At 38.1% G+C, this 20,252-nt stretch overlaps 3 protein-coding genes across 3 annotated transcripts in view; 2 read left to right on the forward strand and 1 right to left on the reverse strand.

Moving 5' to 3' along the window:
• Positions 1–20,252, forward strand: part of LOC140943801 (uncharacterized) — a 270,540-nt gene that overhangs the window by 237,224 nt on the left and 13,064 nt on the right. The gene's annotated exons all lie outside the window — the stretch shown is intronic.
• Positions 832–20,252, reverse strand: part of LOC140943789 (atlastin-1-like) — a 48,201-nt gene continuing 28,780 nt past the window's right edge. The window contains exons 2-13 of the mRNA XM_073392898.1: positions 13,147–13,171; positions 12,819–13,066; positions 10,943–11,080; positions 9,023–9,127; positions 8,446–8,496; positions 8,299–8,355; positions 7,661–7,892; positions 6,532–6,659; positions 5,600–5,656; positions 5,429–5,500; positions 4,258–4,689; positions 832–2,737 (exon numbers count right to left, since the gene is read on the reverse strand). Coding sequence (XP_073248999.1) covers positions 2,648–2,737; positions 4,258–4,689; positions 5,429–5,500; positions 5,600–5,656; positions 6,532–6,659; positions 7,661–7,892; positions 8,299–8,355; positions 8,446–8,496; positions 9,023–9,127; positions 10,943–11,080; positions 12,819–13,066; positions 13,147–13,168 — 1,632 coding nt within the window. The 5' untranslated portion in view covers positions 13,169–13,171 and the 3' untranslated portion in view covers positions 832–2,647. The remainder of the gene's footprint in view (positions 2,738–4,257; positions 4,690–5,428; positions 5,501–5,599; positions 5,657–6,531; positions 6,660–7,660; positions 7,893–8,298; positions 8,356–8,445; positions 8,497–9,022; positions 9,128–10,942; positions 11,081–12,818; positions 13,067–13,146; positions 13,172–20,252) is intronic.
• LOC140943802 (ras-related protein Rab-4B) lies at positions 13,512–20,226 on the forward strand. Its single transcript, XM_073392914.1, has 7 exons — positions 13,512–13,610; positions 13,768–13,848; positions 14,030–14,144; positions 14,910–14,972; positions 15,115–15,269; positions 16,452–16,547; positions 17,274–20,226. The coding sequence occupies exons 1-7, from the start codon at positions 13,595–13,597 to the stop codon at positions 17,381–17,383; spliced, it is 636 nt and encodes a 211-aa protein (XP_073249015.1). The 5' UTR covers positions 13,512–13,594; the 3' UTR covers positions 17,384–20,226.

A 20,252-nucleotide genomic window follows, 5' to 3' on the forward strand; every position in this document is an offset into this window, starting at 1 on the left:
AAAAACAAAAACAAAGATCTCGCGCATTCTTTTTTCACACTTGTCATTTGTTCGGTGGGGTTTTAGGTTTGTTAATCAACGTTTGGAACTTTAAGTACTTAGGCTATAGTTTTGTTAATGTTAGTTTCCTTGAGTTTTCAACAGTGATTGCACGTTCAACACTAACGGGTAACTAGCCTTTGTAACTCAACTTAGCCGTGCTTTAAGAGATAATAGAGAGATTAAGATTTACGTTTACGGCATACGGCAAACGTCAGTTGAGAATTTCTCAGAATAGAAAATAAGCAGATAAAAACAGTCCAGAACGATTCTTGTGGCCAAAACTGGCATTAAACTACTTATTTTTGTGTGGAAACAATATACAGTAAACGAAAAATAAGGAGAAAACTTCGTCACGTGGTACAAATTCACGTTTGCCGTTTGGCGTAAACGTGAATCTTAATCTCTCTAATTACTGTACCTCATGAACTATGAACTGTTTCTAGGTAGGTTAATTACGTTAAAAATTAGTCACACTTATAACTAAAACGAAATCCTATCCGTATCAAAAACGAATTCCCAAACCCGAGCTACACCGCTGACAGAATTCGCAGTTTTTGGTGTTATTTGTGGTTTCTCATCCACAATGAAGGGAAGACGTGAACGAGTAAAAGTATATTTTCATGTCTCGCAAGTGTAACCACCCACAGTCGTTTGCCGTTCTTTGAGCAACGAATGTTGCGCGATTGAATCGTACGTCAATTGCTTAAATACAAGGCCCATATTTTCGGGATTTATAAAGAATCAGATTTCACTTTATAAAAAGAACAAAGATAAATAAACACGGAGAGATAAGGTTCCGAAGGCTACTACTTATTTATTTCGCACAATAATCCCTAATATACATAGAAACTGACCATGAGGCGTTTTAAACTTTCCCTCACTATAACCATTACTGTACTATGTAATCGTTCAAGAGCTTGTCTATACACCCGGCATGTGCCATCGATCTACATATATATCAACATTTATCATTCACTATTTACAAGGTGACATAATGTATTTTTCATAAAATAAGTTTATTTTTAGTTCAAACAATATCGACCCAGAACAATTTTACAATTATTTATATGGTGAAATATTAAGCAAGATAAATAATCTATTTTTGCGTTCACTTTGGTAAATACCGATTATTGTCCAGTAATCCAAGTCAGACCAACAGACTTGGCCAGAGAAGAAATTAAATAGAGTAAAAAACGGATTAGTGTAGGTAATCGCATGATTTGAAGTGATATTCGGCGTAAATACCACGAGTGATATTTCAAAATTGCTATATGTAATTTTACGAGCCGTTCGGCGAGTGAAATTTGAGACAATTTTGAAATATCACGAGTGTTATTTATGCCAAATATCACGTACAAACCATGCTATTATTTGTCTTTACTACTACCCGCAAAAGGTTTGTAATTTTCACATGCAGGTGTTTCAGATTAAGCTGAAATACCACTGCTCTAAGCCAATCAAATTGTAGAATTTCTCATGCAGTAGTATTAGCATGATAATTGTTGAAGTATTTCTCGATGTTTACAACGGGGACTTCAAATAAGACTACAATTCGACTTTTTTCCTAAAACGTGTAACCAAAGACTCACTTATATTCGAAAAAGCTACATATTTCTGGTCTCAGATACCCCCGGCCGGCTCAGGGGCCTTTTTCTTGAAATTTCCGTAATTCAGGACCCGGAAACAACACAACTGTTAATTCAAGTCACAAAATGCACTGGTTTGTGAACTACTAGAATCTACTGTTCCGCAAGGTTTTGATTTTAGATTATGGTTTCGATTGGCAAAATCTGCTCGAAATATTGAGAAAACGGGTACCCTGACGGCTTCACAACGTGCTATAAGTGGGATGGTTTTTAATAAACCCAGGCCGTGTTGTTTGAACAACGATTAGCGCAAATCCAGAAATACCTACCAAGGCAACTCAGTTACATTGCTGGCACTTAGCCCAGGATTAGTTGGAGCTAATCGGATCTCGAACAACTCGGGTCCAGCCTTGCAACAACCTTGTCTTTATGTTGCCTAGTCACTAAGCCTCATTATTCCGCTCGGGCAATTCGTTTCGGTTCACGTGGTCCAAGCGAAGAAGTGATACGTCACCGAAGTGAATTGACCGAGAAGGCCTGGGAAAACGCCATACAGGGACTAGGGGGTGTGGGACTCTTAATCCTTTAAACCCTAATATCAAAATTAAAATTCTCAATTGTCCCCATACGTTTCCTAAAGAAGAAGTTGGGAGAAGTTGTTGAAGTATCCATTAGATTCATCTGCTGTGATCATGTCCTAAATTCTCATGACCACTCTGTTTTATAAAGCATTGATAAGAGAAATTTCATTCTGATCATTCTTAAGGCTTAAAGGGCATTAAGCATTGACGCTTGGGGCCTGGAAAAACGTTGAAAAGAAGTCACCCTATATTAATTGTAATGATAATCACCAAAGTTAAGACAGGCTATTTGAAGTCGCACGTCGCAAAACACACTCAAAAGGTTCTTGCAATTTAAGAGTGCAAATAATAACAGCTACCTAAGTTCTTTCAATGTTTCTGACAGTAATACGCCAAGTGGGCGAAACAAATTTTCCTGATATCTCTGAACTAGTTTGTTCAATTTGTCTTCCTTGTTGAGCGTGAGTGCGTTGCTATTACAGCTTGAACTCCACGCTGAAAAGCGGCATTGTAAGCCGGCATAAACGCCTGCAAAGAAACGAGAAAATTAGAGACACAGACTCACAAAATTCCATCAGTCCCAAAAACCTTAAACGTACAACCAAACAGAAAAGAAGAAACTCCGTAATTACAGTATCGGCTTTACGTTTGCCCTCGCTAGATCTAATTTTCATTGCAGTTTCTTCGAATAATACATCGACTCAACTACCCCAGGAGCCCAAGGACTCCTGACTAACCCCGGATGGATCTTTTCCCTGTTCAATCATCCCCTGCCAGACTCCCGTTAGGTTAGAAAATGTCATTGCTGACAATTTGACGATCACACACAATTAAAAGAAGACCTGCGCGAAACGCCAGTTGTCGGTGATCAATGAAAAACGCCAGATGCGCTTAATTTGTCGTTCAAATCGTTAAATTTGATTGATCATACGCAACTGCAGATAGAACAAACAAACTCTGCGCTCAGTCAAAGCTGTTGTTGCGGCGGAGCGACCGTAGGGAGCGAGCAGCAACATAATCAGGATTTAAGGGAAATATATGAGGGGCGACGAATTCTCGAATTCATCACTTTTTACCACAATGCATTGCATTTAACCAGAGTGCATCGCGCCACGAACAACTCAACTAAAAAGTGTTACTGTTAATAGCTCGATTAATGCGGCTGGCGATCATCTTGCCGGCCGAAGTTTCATGGAAAAGGCATTAAATTAAAGACTTTTCCCAAATCTACGTAGTCAGTCTCTGTGGTGTAGTGGTGAGGAGTAGTCGCGTCGAGCCGATGGTGCTACCACATTCTTTTTTTTTCCCGTTTTTTGTGTTGTTGTTTTCTATAAATATATAGCTAAATAACTGTTACTTAATAAAGTGCAATAAACATTGCAAGAAAAGTATCGTGTTTCCAGAGAAAAGATAGTACACCGTACTATCTTTTCTATTAAATATATGGATAAACAATCTGAATTTCTATCATTTCCTACAATTTACTGTGGGAAAACCAGAGTTGATAACCACTTGATCATTTTCTAAACAACGTTCCCACGAGTTCTTTCTATAGACTGGTAGTAATTATTCTAGTACTTTCCAACATTTAAATAGGACATTCAATGTCATCTTCGATTCTTTTAAGTCCCACTGCCTAACTAATGCAGTATCAACAGAATGTGCCGCAGCATTACTGTCTTTTAGATACCCTAGTTTAACTCATAAAGGGCTTTTAGAAGGTAGATTGTACGCCACCCTCTCCCACGCCCACCTCATTAACCCTCATGCTTTCGCTTACTTTTTCTTTTACTGCGGGATAGGTCTCAGAATAGGGAGACTACATCAAGTCTTTTAATGTCAAGCGGTCGAAAATAACAGCGAAATGTTGGCTGCATAGTGGGTGAAATCCCCTAAAGGGGGTGGGGAGAGGACAGAAAAGGTCTCGTTATGGCCCGAGTGCGGGCGGCCAGTTTCGTTGGGGCTAGCCACGAATAAAGTTTCCTTCACGTCGCTCCAACAAAACCGTCACCTACAAGGCCTAAAGATCAGAGAGATGAGATACTTGCCTCATCCCAGACAAGCTCTGCAAAGTGATCCAGTTTAGCACCATACTCTCTGAACTCTCCACTGAATCGGATATAAGACCACACTACAATGGCCAGCAGTCCAGACCAAATCACGAGATTGCACATGCGCACAAACGAAACAAGTCCAATCGAACCAAAGACGGTCGCCAAAAAATAACCCAGAACCACAAGCGTGAAGAAGACTGCGGGTGTGCGGGCGGCATTAAAGATGTTCTTTCCATCGTTAAGCTTCTCAAAGTTATCAAATGCCTCGTCGATTTCTTTGAGTAGTCTTTCAGCGTACTCTTTGCTGAATTCAATTCCTCCCATCTTGCGCGTTCCATGAAATATGGCTAACGATGTTTCCTTGGCTTCGGCGTGCTTCTTTTCTAGTTCGTGAGGGGCTAAATATGGGGTGTCACCACCACAAAGCTGAAAAACAAAAACAATTATCACGTAATTGGACTATTCACAGCCTCTCTAAACTGAAGGAACAAGACAAATAGCGAGAAAACCTAGGGCGAGGGATTTAGCCTTTGCGGCAGGCGCAAGAGGAATACGGGGAGCGAAGTAAGTGATGCGCGCGAGAGAGGAGGGCACACGCGCAAGGAGAACTAGTTTCCTCTCTCATCGCGCGCGTTTTCCTCCCTCGTGGATAGCGCCGCCGTTTTCAATTTTGGCGCCAAAAAATATCTCGTGCCCATGCCACGGGGTGGGAGTAGAGAGCGGGTGAGCAACGCGCGCTTCTTATACGAGAGAATACATAAAAAAACGGACAAATCTCGCAGAGGTTTTCAGTTCTTTTAACTGAAAAGTTCTGAAACAAATCTATTATCTATGTTTCACTTATGTACTTTGGCGGCCAAACAACGCTCTTTTGAACAGCGTACCTATCGTTCTTGAAAGATGAGAGACGCGCAAGCGTGGAAAGGTAATGTCTGGACCGGGCGAGAAGGGAAATAGCCTGCGTCCGAGAGGTAATCAAGGATTTTGGCGCTGTTTCGCAGACGGACTTAACCAGAGTTTACTTTCATTTCTGGCGCGGATTAGAAGTAAAACAGGTTTAAATCGAACATTTCCGTCTACTTATGACTTTAAGGTGACTTCACTACAAGCTTTTTTTGACGCTTGAGTAGAAAGTAAAAGAAAGCAATTGACTGTTAAATCTCACCAATTCCATCCGCTTTGTGTAGGAATCCTTTGAACTTGCCAGAGCGGCAAGGTTATTAGCTTCAGCTGTCGCCTAGAAAACAAAAACAAGATAAAGTACTCATCAAGCATAGCGTATAAATAAGACAGCCTAATGTCAGATTACTAAAACAACAATGGCAAAAATACTTACCAATAACATAGACTTGGGCTGTGGTAGCTCTTCTCCTTGAAAAATTTTCATGTAGGCCTGTTACAAAAAGAAACCGGAGCTTACAAATCCATGATTGGAGGCCTGTGTACATCTGGAGTGTAAAAGTACACAGGCTAACAATCGGTAAACAAAAAATCGAAGTTGATCACATTGTGACTTGCACTGGCTTCACTATTTATTTGCAAGCTTACAAGAAGTCATTCTAGTTAGCACAAACAATTTCGCCGGGTAGCGTGGGTGAGTGGCCAGCGCGAAGGACTCGCAAATCTCTCGCGGTTCCGGGTTTGAGTCACTTGCTGAATTTATTCCCGGTCGTCTCGAGGTCAAATCCTAGCTGGCGGTCCCAGGTTCAAGTCACACTCAGACCCCTAGCTGGATTTGTTCTTGGTTGTCCTGAGTTTAACTCCTTGTGGCCAGGCTGGTTATAGCTAACTGGTTACATCCTGTCAGTTGAGGTTTTTAATCCTGTTATGTTCTGTTTGATAATACTTGTTTCTAATTATACGAGTGGAGTGCCTGTAAATTAGCTAGTTAAGCTAAGCATACTATAAATAACCTTTATATGTTCTTTTTTTCAATTTTTTAATTTACAAGTAACATTTTTATTTACAACACTAAACAAGCTAGGGGTGTAGGTAGGATTTTTTCAGTTAAAAGTCCTTGGCCACCATCTCATTGTGTTATGGAAAGCAAATCAGCATGTGTTACTTATTCCTCGTTCAACCCCTTTGATTTACCACTCATGAGCGAACTCCTCCCTAATGCGATCAAACTATAACTCAAAATATAGTCTGATCATGTAAGGGGTTGTCTCAAACGTGGTAAAAGTTGTGCCAGCCATTGTTTTGCAAATAACTGCTATTTAGCCATGGCTCTAACCGTCACAAAAATTATCAACAGCTATTACTGACCTTAAAATACTCCACCAGTCCTCTACAAGTAACTTCTTCTCCATTTATACTCTTTACAACTAAGTTGTCAGTGGAGAGAACTGAAGGGGTTATCTCTCGTAACTGTGTCTTAAACTCCTCATCAATATCTGTTAAGACAAATTAATAAGATAAATGCTCATTAAGTAACAGCGTTTGTACTGTTTTGAACTCTTCAAATTCCATGACTTTTTCCATGACCTCTTTTAGTTTTCCAAGACCTTAGATTTAGCTGTCACTTTCAAAATTTTTTAGGACTTTCCTTGTTTTAGGGTATACACCAAAATGCGTGCTGTTCGAACTGTTCAATCACTTCTCTCTATCTTACATTGTCCTTACCTCGTCATCGGCCATAACTAATCTATCAATAAGACTATAATATTCCATGACTTTCTAGGCGTGGAAAATGAAATGTTAAAATTCCATGACTTTCCAGGTTTTCCATGACATTTACGAACCCTGAATAACAATATTTACATCTGCAGATGCAGATGCGAGGGCAGATTTAGGAGTGGGCTGAGGGGGTGGAGGCCACCCCTTTTTTTTGAAACTCAGAAAAATAAAAAGTTTCTATATAGCTGGCAAGTGCCCTGGCCATACCTTTCTGAATTTTCTGGATCCACCCCTGCAGATGGGACTAATTTGTAATTTGTGAATCCTGAATTACCTTCTCCCTGGGGTTTTTCTAAAACAATCAGAATCCCACCATATAAAGCACAACTTTCAAATGCACTTTATTTAAGTGTCAATGTATTTACCCCTAAAGTAAACAAATAAAAAATTGAGGACACTATTTTCAATTCCCCTTCTAGAAACGGGACTGCCATTTTATGTGGTAAAGGTCTAACCATTTGCAGGGCAAAGACAGTACTTCATTTCTCAGTTATTTTAAGACACTAAGCAGAGGTCCCCTCTAGGAAATCCAAGCGACAACCTCCCTTTTTGTAGTCAAGAGCTTTTCCAAGTGAGCTAGCCCTGCCACAGTCACGGCAGTCATTAAGAAAAATACTTTTGAGTCAAATTGGAATTAATTTAATATAATGCTACATGTTACATTTAACAGCTTGATGCTTTGAACATGACATCAAGAAACATCTTTTAATCCACAAACCTTTTAAACTTCCATCAAATGTGGGATTTGTGGCAACTTTCAGTCCAGGATGGGGCATCAAGAAGCATCCAATGTTACTGAAGCATGACTTAATGTGCCTCCTTACTTGCATCAGCTCAGAATGTTGTTTCTCTGTCATGCGCAGACGTTTCTCCAAAACTTGGCTTCCTCCAACGGATCCATATGGAGCCTCATATGGAAAACTCCAGTCTCGCACCAAGAACAGCAATCTCTGAAACACAAGATAAGGCAGAATGCTCATTGTCCTTATCGTATTTCCCTAGCATGTGCACATGACCTTCCATAAGATGCCTCTATTTTATTTATGCATGTAAAATTTATGTGCGCACATACATAAAAATTTACGTGACAGTGGAAATCCACCCTTAGCGAGAGTTGTAATAGCGGAAGTTTGTTTGAGTCAAATGTCTATAATTTTTTATGGGGATTAAGCAGCCGTCTGTAATAGCGAGGTGTCCGAAAGGCGAGAGTTGACTGTATACCAGTATGCCTTAAACTTCGAGCTAGTACGTGTGACTAAAATTCCTTATAGTTTATTAAAATTATTATTTATTATTTTTTTTGCTAATGTTTTTTTTAGTAACTTCAGTACCATAAAAGTTGTACCATTACTCTACCTGAAATGGTTTAATGTTGCTTTCCGCCATTGCCAGTTTCCCATACTCTGTAAAAAGCTGGAGAAATATAAGATACAGTGTACAATAAACTGTGTTAGACACCTTCAACTCAGTGAATTTATCAACAACTTCATGACTATTGCCTACCTGAAGATGTTGAAGATCATCTTCTTGTATGTTCTGTGTTATGTTATAGATCTACAGACAAGACGCAATCATGTTAGAATAAACACAATTTTACAGAGGCTGGTACTGTAAGCCAGCAAGCTGGCAGTACCCATTAACGGCAACATTTGTAAACTGGAGTCCAACATTATACTAAGCACCCACCGTAAAGGATGGCACAACACCCCCCCCTCCCACCCCCTGGCTGAATAGCTTTTCTAGTAACCTAACCTATTATAGAAAAAAGAAGAAACCCTAGGTTAGAGAAGTTGTTTTAAATAATTATTGTTTTCTTAATGCTAAATCCACATACTTAAACTGGACGTTGATGTGGGCACAAACCTCTTCCAGTCACCTCATGTTTTTTCACAACTTTATGGCAATGTGGGTCTTTTGGCTTTAAATGCTCAGAGCAAAAAAACGGAAATCATCCTTGATTAAGCACCTATCTCCAGCATCACAAAATTAAATAATGTGCCTTGAATGATTATTAAGATTTAGGATTTTATCCTTGTTATCAAGAGAAACTCGTTCACACTGATTTCGCAGTATACATCACCTGTGTTGAACTAGTCATGGTGCTGAGTGCGAAGATTGTTGCACAGTCTTTCACAGTTGAAGAGCTGTCAAATGCACCTTGAGTGTCCATTAACAATACTGCAACCTGTTGAAGAAACCATCACAATCAGTAAATAAATAAATAATAATAATAATAATAATGATAATAATAACAAGAGAGATTAAGCATAGCGTTTATGGTAAATGGCAGATGTGAGATTCAAGTTGAGACATAAAAACAGCTTAAAGCGATTGAACATTATGGATAGAATTGGCATGAATCTACCAATTTTTGTGTAGTTATAATGATCAACAGTAAGCAATAAGTAAATGGAAAACTTGGTCATATGGCACAAACTCATGTTCCCCATTTGCCGTAAACGTCATGCTTAAACTCTCTAATAAGTAAAGGGGAGTAGCCACATGCAAGTTAATGTGCTGTAAACCATTTTACAGGTGAGTCACACCACATCGGCTTATTTTACATGCATGTATGAACTCACAATACTGAATTACAGAATAATATTATTATTACCAGACAGCATGACAGGGCTGACATTTAAGGGTGGGGGCTGGGGACTTCCCCTGGCTGCTATGAGCATGACCTTTTGAACTTCTGCAACTTCCCCACCTACTAAATGCTTACAACCAGCAACTTGAAATCATCAAGGCAACCCTGTATCAGGGCTTCTGATATTTCGCGGAAAAAAAAGGAAAATTTCGCGGGATTTTCAGGGGCAAATTCTTAGAAAAATCGGCCGATTTTACGGGAAATTTCGGGGGGAAACTTCGCCAAGAAACAATCAGTAAAAAACAGCGGATTTCGCTGGAATTTTTTAGCAAATTTCGCTAAAATCGATCAATTTTGCATCGATGTGACCAGTGTTGTATAACGTTAATATAACAGGGATAATCATTTACTCTTTCAACAACAGTACACTTGAGAAATGAGCGAATGCTAAAGCTATCAACATTATGTTAGTGCCCAGTTTTTCGCAACGTTCATCTAAAAATGCCTGGTAGTTTTGGGACGTTGTTTACCCATTGTAGTGACGAAGTTTCAAGATAAATTTGGACGTTTGTGGTGAATAAAACAGGTCTAATAGCCAAGATAAGTATTAAATATGTTTTACCGACATGTATTTAGAAATATTTCTGGCGGATTTTGCGGTATTTCGCGTTTTTTGGGGAATTTCGTGGGATTTCGCGGAAATACCTGAATTTCGCAGGTCTGCGACCGCGCGAAATATCAAAAGCCCTGCTGTATGCTTACTCAGTGATTTTGTTGCCTCTACGTCCTGCATCCCTAATGCATAAAAATCCCAAAAGACACAAAGATGTTAATGGCACATGTCCCGTAAAATGCAAAGATGGATTGATCAATCAACCTGAAGATATTTTTGCAGAATATCCAGTTCATGTGATTTCTGTGGCTGTTCCTGAGGCTGTTGTTTAACGACGCATATTTCTTTTAGTCTTCACTGTGCTTTACAAAAGAATATCTTTTGTCTGTCTGGTGTCACATAAAAGCCTGAGCATTTTCAATTTAGGAATTATTGTGTTTTGAACTGGGACTCAATGGTTCTGGACTAAGACTTGTAATAAAATCACTGCCTTATCATTAACAATCACTAGCATAGAAGTGATACAGAGTTTACTCAAGAAAAGCATACCTCCTATAGTTTGAATATCATACTGAATGGAAAAAAAAATGGAAACCTGTCCTGTTGCAGAATGTATATAATAATAACCAGTGGAAGGCCCCAAAATGGACACTGTTATGAAGAGACAGTTCTACTTATAACAGACTTGACAAAACACTGCATTTGAACTTTTTGCTCACATAAAACCATTCCTGTAAGCTGCCAGCTCTAGGAAAGAAAAGACACGTTTTGGCCACCTTTTTTTTCACTGTACTGACCTCTTCGCCACTGGGCAGTGTTTTAATGTAAGGCTTGCTCCAGAGAAGTATACCAGTTGTATCTCGCTCTGATCCTCCTCTCCAAGAAAAACCCTCCAGAGCTTCTTTTTCGCCACCAATCCAGTCTGGATATGTTCCCTGGCAAGAAAATTATTATAATAACTGTTACATCAGCAAAGTTAATTAATGGTTTAACAGGGTGCAAAGAAATCATTTTTACAGCTTGCCATTCGGGCAAGCTGAAGCTAGCATTTATTAGCCCAGATGTCGTTTCAACTAGCCCCAAAAACTTTTTGACTAGCAGAATCGATTTCACAGTTCTTCTGTTATTTGAATTCCTAAGAAGACATCACTTGCCCATCGGGCAAGTTAAAAACAGAATTCACTAGCCTGATAGCAAAATCCGCTAGCTCCGGGCCATCGGACTCAACTTTTTTTGCACGCTGTATAAAGTCAGGGTTCTCAATAAGATTTGAAGTAGGCGTCTGCCGAACCTTAAGTAGGCGGCTGTGGCAAACGTAATGCAAATCAAGTGGTTACAAATTCCAAAGTAGGCGGCAATCAATTACCGGTTGCCAGCTTCCGTTGAGAATCCTGATAAAGTTAAAATTGAACAATATTTGAAGAAATCTTTTGGTTTAATTAAATGAATAAAATCAGATATTTACATTTAATAAAATTTATATGTAATAGAAAACAACCTTTCAAAAGTAAACTAACGATCATGTACAAAGTACTGACTCTGGGTTCAATTTTAAGTGAAGCGTGAATTGTTTTCAGGTATTTTTTCAACCACTTAGGTTGTTCATTTAATTATGAGGATCATTTCCACTTTCATATGGTTACAAGGCTGTACTCTAAGGAAAATTGCAGGAAGCGCAGTGCTCTGAAACTATAAAATCTAGGGTGCCCAGCATATGATTTGTATGAAAAGTCTGAGATTTTCTAGTCGCCCGAAGGCAAAAGTTAGGTGCCAGGGGCCACCAGGCTCTGCTAGAGCACAGCCCAGGCTGTGTTTATCCACAGTTCAAAATATGAGTCATTTTATATATTTCCATTTACAAAAAAGAAGTGTTAAAAAATACAAAAATGTGAACAAACAAACATACAAATGAATAAATAAAACAAAACGAAAAAGAGTACAAGAAGAGAACCCCCATACGTCCACTAAAGAAACTCTGAATTCTTATTATCAACTGAAAAAAATTACTTTTAGAAACCCAATGTTGATTATTTTTTTAGAAGTGCAAAGTTCAATTTTGTCTGACTGAAGAGACTGCTATCTTCACTTATCAGTTTGTACAAAGAAGTTCATATGTTCTGCCTTTTCATAATGGCTTTATGAAAAAAACATTGAAGCAAAAAAGAGAACCAAATATTTGCATAAGAAGATACCTCGGTAGTGCAACATTTCACATTCCCTAATGGCTAGAACATAGTACATTTTGAGGGCACAGATTGCATAAATGCATTAGAACCTTTTCAGTTTGAGATTTTTTTTTTTCATGCACGGTATTTTAGAAAATAATATTCTTTCACAGTCGTGGATAAACAGTTTGCTAGAATGGTAAAAACTTTGCAATCGCTGAGGTCAGATTCCCCAGAACTTCCACCTGTATCAATAAACGCAGCATTCACCACCAACTCTAAATAATTCAAATTCGAGGAGTGAGCTTACATGTATTATAATTTTATTAGGTTTATATTTAACTCATTAAACAGAGCCGATTTTAAGGAAAATATCCATGAGAATATCGGGTTCATGTGCAAACCAGCAATAAAGTAAAATCGTTAAGAGAAAGCGTGCTCATACTTAACACTTATTAAGCTTTAATAAGCAAAATACGTACAAGCATGTACAATTTCTAAAATTCACCTCTCGGTCCAAGTACCGCAGAAAGAAGTCCAGTAAAAAGGACTTTCCCTTCCTAAAGGCGCCCGCAACTGACACTACAGCAACCTTTTTGTCTCTGACACTTTCATGAAGCAAGATGTCTTCCAAAGCTTTTTCGTCCAACTCAAAACTGTGACTTTCCGTGGCCACTACGACCGGCACAGGCCGCGCGCCCAGCAGTTTTGAATCCAAATCGCGTTCTTGGGACTGCGTCGTTGTATCTTTACCCACTTGGAAAAACAAAAAGCAACTGCAAGTTAAGCGAATAATTAACTCTACTGGGTGAAATGTGAGTATCACCGATTATTACCATCGACTTGATCAACATCCATCTTCTAGGTTGTTGCTTGAAGTCGTTGAAATCGACCCTTGATTTGTTATTTTCTAAAATGGCCGCGCAACTACTTCCGATCACAAAGCATCATGGGACGGTCTTGCACGTTCCGGAATGCTTTGGGAGGGGTGGGTGACATGATGAAAAATAAAAGAATTTAACATAGAATGGCCTCAATAAAGGCGAAAAGTTCCTTGAAAAATAAAATTTTCTCACCTTTTTCTGACATTCAAATACCTGAAAATAACTTCGAGGTCAAGTTTCTGATTTAGCTGAAAAATATTGTCAAGAACATTCCCAGCCCTACTCTAGAGAAAACCAGTTCTTCCTTGTTATGTAGAATCCTGGGAAATTTTCAAACTTGCGGACATTTTGTGTTCCTCTTCCAGATTTTCTCCTATTTCGTTCTACTTGCTGGGAAAAAATGTCAGAGACCTATGGTAAGGCGAAATATAACCTTAACTGTAGCAGAAAGGTGTAGAAAAAGATCTTGTGCTCTTGCAGCCGGGTTTACGGTTCTTGTTTTGGTTGAGATGCATATTTATGTACTTTGTACGACCATCGTGTTTAATAAAATAATTTTATTTATTTCCTTAGATTTCCTCTTCAAGTTTCTTGTCATCGGTAGCGCTGGAACTGGAAAGTCGTGTATTTTACATCAGTTTATAGAGGGAAAGTGTAAGTGTCACTGTTTTATCATCAAACGCCATGACCGATCGCGAGTTGAGCTATGTCAAAAAGGAACAATTAATGATATTGATGCATAATTTTCGGCATCCTGCTACTTCGTTCTTCATCATCTTTGTCATTTCACACAAAGGCACGACATTAACCTTAACATTAATTATTTTTTGGGTAGTTAAACAAGATTCTAGCCACACCATCGGAGTAGAGTTTGGTTCTAAAGTTGTGAATGTCGGAGGGAAGTCTGTGAAATTGCAAATTTGGGATACTGCTGGGCAAGAAAGGTTCAGGTGGGTAAATCAACAAAGTAATGTTCACTCTATCAGCTTGCTCTGAGATGTACATATCCCTGCGAATAGACACAACTTTTGGGGGTTGCTATACAGATGGTAGTTTTAAAATTAGATGCTTTATAGCTTCTAGCATTAATTTGCAAATTCACTGTTGAACATATGTGTTTGCATTTTTTATATTATAGCTAGTGTACCCTTTTATTTATAAGTAGGTACTTCTAATGGGTATTACCATGTTCTTTTGAACCCATCAGCTGTTATCATGAATAAATAGAGGGTACTATACATGGCTGTGCAGAGATGCAAAATTTCTCTTCAAGTGTAGAAAAAAAATTTCGAAAATATTTTCTTTACTCGTAGAGAAAAGCCTTGTAATTCACATGTCACATGTCACATGTGAAGATATCACATTTTCATACAAGAGCTCTGCTGTTATTTCATTGATGTCTACCAGTGTATAACAATGCTGTTTATCATAATTACCCAAATCAACCTATCTCTAGTTTGTTGTTGTTTCTCACCCTAGCCAATCCTCTGCATGAGTGGATATTCTTGAGATGCTCTCAATTTTATTTTCCCTCTCCTCCAAAAACACTCCCAATGATTTTATCTGAAACACAGGAAGAATGTGAATGATGTGAATAACTCATAAGAGGGCTGTAAGTCATAACTCCTACTTACTTTGCCTATAAAACAAATTTCGCATATACCTACATGCTTCCATGCATTAAATAATTACCTTATTTTGATGTAAAATGTTAGGTCTGTGACCAGAAGTTATTACAGAGGAGCTGCAGGTGCCCTACTTGTTTACGATATCTCAAGGTAAACTGTAAAAAAACAACTCTAAATGTTTACTATACAGTGTTTAATTGGGCATCGTTTTTATAGGGCATAAATATACTTTGGAAAGTGCCTCAATTTCTGCATTCTCAATTTTTGCCTGCATTTTTTCTACTTGTTATAGTCGAGAAACATACAACTCTCTAACAAACTGGCTGACAGATGCAAGGACACTTGCTAGTCCAAACATTGTGATCATCCTCATTGGGAACAAAAAAGACCTTGATAGTGATAGAGAAGTCACCTTTCTGGAGGCCAGCAGATTTGCACAAGAAAATGGTTAGTACATGACTGTGTACAGGATATTTTCTCCTGTTTATAAGCATTTTCAGTTGCTAATAAAGTGGAACAATACTATATCATGAGATCGCCTTTTTTGTATTATTATTACAATTGAACCCCGCTCTATGGACGCTCACTTAATATGGACACCTCATGATCAGGGACAGTTTTCTTTGTCCCTGGGGAAAGTCCATACATTTTCTCTAAATTAAACCCGCTTAATATGGACACCTGTTAATGCAGACAACGGACACTTTTTTCTTCCCCAATGAACAGATTCTCTTAGTAAGTTAACCTCACCAATGCAGACACTTTATTACCAACTTTGTGCTTTTCCTTCTTGGAGGTAAAAAAATCTTCAGGTGATAGCATGTCAATGTTCCCAGTGCTACAGTACACCAGATACAACTATTTGAAGACATCAATTTCAGACTATATTTAGGGAACAAACTAGGTAGTTATACAGAGAACGGTTTTGCTTCAGTGGTATATAAATGAGCAATTTTTTTAGTGTTTCCGTGGATTTAGTCTATGGAATGACGAGTTTGTGAAAGTTGGAGGTGTTTAATTTGACGATGCTAATGTCCTCTCTTATTTCTTTAGTATTTTGTTGTTCAGTAATAAAGGTGTTTTTTGACTTTAATAACATCCCTGCTTAATTAATGCGGACACGTATTAACGGAGCTATGTCAATCAAAATCAGAGTCACCCAAAATTTTATGATGCTCAACAACTTTATAATATCCTATTATACATTTATTGCGCTTGTCTTGTCTCATCAAGACCTATATCCTGCCAACTCATTGCCACTAGTTAGTTTACCAAAACAAAAGGAAAATAACATTTATGCCATCGAGAACAAAATTAAACAGAGCATGTGAAAGAGAAAGAAGAATAATGTAACTACAAAGGCAAAGTCAGTGATAAAAAATGGAAGAAATTAAATTATATCTATATGTTTTAAAAGCTGCCCAATGTACAATTAACAATGAATTATGATCCCAGGACAGTGCCAAATGTGTCTTTTTGCTGTTAATAGCCAGATTGCAATGGGAGTGGAGCTGTTTTTCCTAATACATGTGTTTAGTGAGGTGTCGCTGTGGCAGTCTCAAGGGAAGGGTATGACTTGAATACTACTTTTGTTGAAAAAACCCATATTCTCCCATGTTTGTATTTTAGAGTTAATGTTTTTGGAGACAAGTGCTTTGACAGGAGAAAATGTTGAAGAAGCCTTCTTGAAATGCTCAAGAACAATCCTCAGCAAGATAGAGACAGGTATTGTATTTGCATTACTGTAATGTTTGAAGAATAACTTGACTCAATTTCTTTACTCATCGACCCTTCCACCTTCTTTTCAACTTTTGACTCAGACCTGTTAGCGAATACCATTGACATTACAGGAAACAGCATCTTAAAATTGAGAAATTTACGTAGTGTAAAGGTGATGCGTTAAAAGCAAGTGGAAATGTTGCTCCACTTTAAGTGGTGTTATTTTACAGATGTCTAGATAGATAGATAGACAGATAGACAGACAGATAGACAGGTCTACAGGGTATAATTGTTGGAATCAAATCTTTTAAATTCTCATCTAAAGATTAAACAATGGTCAATTTGTGTGAAGGAGGCCGAAAATGAGGGAATGATGTTTCAGAGAACTTAGCTCCTAAATTTCCCAGTGAGGGTGAGGCCATATCGCTCACTCCACTACCCCCCCCTCCACAAGAGTGCTCCTTTTGCCCCCCCCCCCCCTACATGAGAGTGCTCCTCTGGCACATATTTTTTGCCTTAAAATATTGAATAGGTGCCTAGAAAACAATCCCCAGCTGGCTTCTTGTAGAATACCATGGCCAGTCAGATCCCCAATGCAAATATTTGTCTTACACTTGTTCTGAATTAAAGATATTCCCAAGCAAAATATTGAGATTTGCATGTGACCAAGTCAGTCACTAACTTAAAGCCTTATTCCTTTACCCGTTCATATTTTTATTTTTCTCTCCAAAGGTGAACTGGACCCAGACAGGATGGGATCAGGAATACAATATGGAGATCCATCTCTTCGAAGATCAATACGCCCAGGGAAACAGGAAGAAAGGCAAAAATGTGCTTGCTGATCATCTTCTACCAGTGTTATTCATTTATTTAGTAGTAACTCAAGTCAGTGGTACCTATCTCTTATGAACAGTAAAGCATTATTTTAATGTTGTAACTGCATGGTAGTGATACTGTGATTGTCATGTTATAATGTACTTATTGTTAGAGATGCGTTGAAACATATACTGCATTTCAAAGTTTGAATTCTTCACTAATAGTTAGAGAGTAGATACTTCGCTGGTAAAGTGACCAAAAAGTCTTCTTTTTGTTAAGGTAGTTGCCGTTTTATTAACTAAAAGCACAACTTGACCGCAAGTCTGCAAGAGATTCTCATCAAATTGAAGTTCAGTATAACATGGAAAGTCAGTCTGATTTCCAGTGAGTTTCCTCAAGGTGGCTAATCTGGAATAGATTTTTTAAAAAAAAAAAGTTTCTTCTATAATTTATGGCTAAAATGGGGACACTTGTTTTATCATTAACCAGGTCCTTCTCCCCATCTGGGTAAAGGGAAGACACCTGTTTCATAGATACCAATAGTAAATTAAACATTTAAGAGACAATAGTGTTTTTGAACTGTTGTTCATTAGCTTTTCAGTGCCTCCCGGAAACAATTTTGCATATTGGCAATGTTTGTTTCTTGCATGGCTTAATGAGCAAATAAATAACAGTTACTGCAACTCTTGTAGATACCTACCACTACAAAGAAATTGAACAGGTCATTAACTGCAATACATGTTAGAATTACATCTTTTAAGTGTCATTGCTCAAATTGAAATGCAGAGAATGTAATTAGTTCATGTTTGATTGACCATATTCTGGAATAGGAATAAAATAATGGAATCAGCTGTTGGCATTCCTTTCATCGCAATATTATCTAGAAATTGCTTGAAAAAAAAATTACAATGTATGTGTATGTAGAGTTTAAATTGAAAACTTTCACACAATTCTTATTCTGGAATATGATCAATCAAACCCTTCCTTAATGTACAATGCTAAACTTCTTTGATGCCATTTATTGCATTGTTGGGGTACAAGGTTGCAAGTTATGTTCATGAACTTTGTAAATAATTGATGCAAAGCTTTAAAAGTAAGACCTTTTTTAACTCACACTATAAAATGAGTGAGACCTCATAGTCATAATTTAAGGTAGAATAAGGACACTTATTATACAAACACCAATGACATACCAGGTGAACTTTCGCACAAAAACAGGGAAAGATCACCATTGCTATGGCTACATAATAAATCGCACCTTTCGCAGCAAAAAAATATTTAAGTGAGATGGTTTGGCATTCATTGGTTTTTATATAATAATATTAGAACATTACATAGCCGCTTGGAGATAAAAAATTTCTCTTCTTTGTATCCCCTCACGGCCATGTAAAATCCTTTATAACTGACGTTATAAACAAAATTAACTAGACGGCCGTGACACAGTCCCTTTAAACTCGAAGAGCCTGAGGCTGGCCTATCACACATTTGGTCTCAACAACCTCTCTTACTCTATGCTCATTTAACCCTTTAAGCCCCAATATCCACATGCAAAGTCTCCAAAACGATCTCCATACATTTCCTTTAAGAATAAGTTGAGGGAATTTCATAAAAGATCGTGGTATTTTCTCGTTGGGAATCATTTTATTAGTTCTCATAACTTTATCTCTTGAGAATGTACAGATATCATTAGGAGAAAATTTTTGTTGGTCACTCTTGGGACTTAAAAGGGTTCAGCAAAGTATAAAGGAGTAGCTTTTGGCTGAACATTCCAGAATTTTATTGGTAACTAAACGAGGGGTCATGTTGCAGTACAGTTCTGTTTTCTGGATTTGTATTCTTGTTATCACAATTGAAAAAAGTTTAAACCCTGCAGAAGGGTGGGGGGTCATAATATTGTATGTGATGTATTACTTTCTCTGACAGAAACAACAGTCTGCTGTTAGTCTGCTCAGGTAAGTATAGCCTCCCACACAGATGTTCTTAGGGGTTTGTCACGTGCTTCTGCTTTGGATTGCATGACGGATGGAGCCAAAAGAGGCTATTAGGCAAATACAGTCTGGCCTTCAGTCTTTGGTGTTGGTTAAGAGTTAGCCTGAGTATCAGGCCTTCCTAAGGTGCTAGGGGAGAGGAGATTTTAGATGGGGGAGAGGGGAGGGGGAGAAGAGAAAGGAAGGTTTCTCTCGCTCAGCTCTCTCCCTTTTTCGCTTCCATCTCCTTTTCCCCAGAAACGCCTGATACTCAGGCTAGTGAAGAGTAAAACATAGCTAGCCAGAGTTTTATCCACAATGGAGGAAAAAACATGGTTGTATAAACCGTTTGCTTTTTACATGTGGCTTTTCCTGTCATGGTTTTATAACCGAATCTTGAATTGGACATCTTTCTTTAACAAATTATAGATTAACCCAATGTACACCTACAATAGTGCCAAAATCGTTGAGACACTAATGAATCATTCACATTACAACCCTGTAAATGACTTCCATTTAGGAAACAAAACAATCTGGACACGTCCTCCTCTGCCCAAAACCACAGTTGCTTTCGTTTTGACAGCAGCACAACATCATTTGCAGAGAATAGGGGAGGAAAAGCTTGCTTTTTACTGTTACAAGTAGGCAGAGAGCATGAGAAATATCATTGGGGACAGTAATGATTTTTGTTGCCAACGGCAGTATCCACCTTGTGAGCAACTGGAGCGTGGTGTTATTTTTACAGTAATACTGATCTGCATACTACAGTACATCATTTTGTAGTTGATGGCTTTGATTAGTTGCATTTAACTTTGTACTGGTTATTAAAAGAAGCATTCTAAAATAATTTGTTAATGTACAGAGTTGTAATTGGTAGCAGAATAAACTTTAAAAACTTCCTGTTTCGTTTGCAAAGAATTGGAAAGTT

Source organism: Porites lutea, chromosome 7 (genome assembly GCF_958299795.1).
Source record: "Porites lutea chromosome 7, jaPorLute2.1, whole genome shotgun sequence".
NCBI classification, from domain to species: domain Eukaryota; kingdom Metazoa; phylum Cnidaria; class Anthozoa; order Scleractinia; family Poritidae; genus Porites; species Porites lutea.

Bases quoted from the DNA above. Each gene is read 5' to 3' on its own strand.
- LOC140943802 (XM_073392914.1), top strand. The intron at 13,849-14,029 runs GTAAGTGTCACT...TTTTTTGGGTAG, and splicing joins TCAGTTTATAGAGGGAAAGT to TTAAACAAGATTCTAGCCAC. The intron at 14,145-14,909 runs GTGGGTAAATCA...GTAAAATGTTAG, and splicing joins GCTGGGCAAGAAAGGTTCAG to GTCTGTGACCAGAAGTTATT.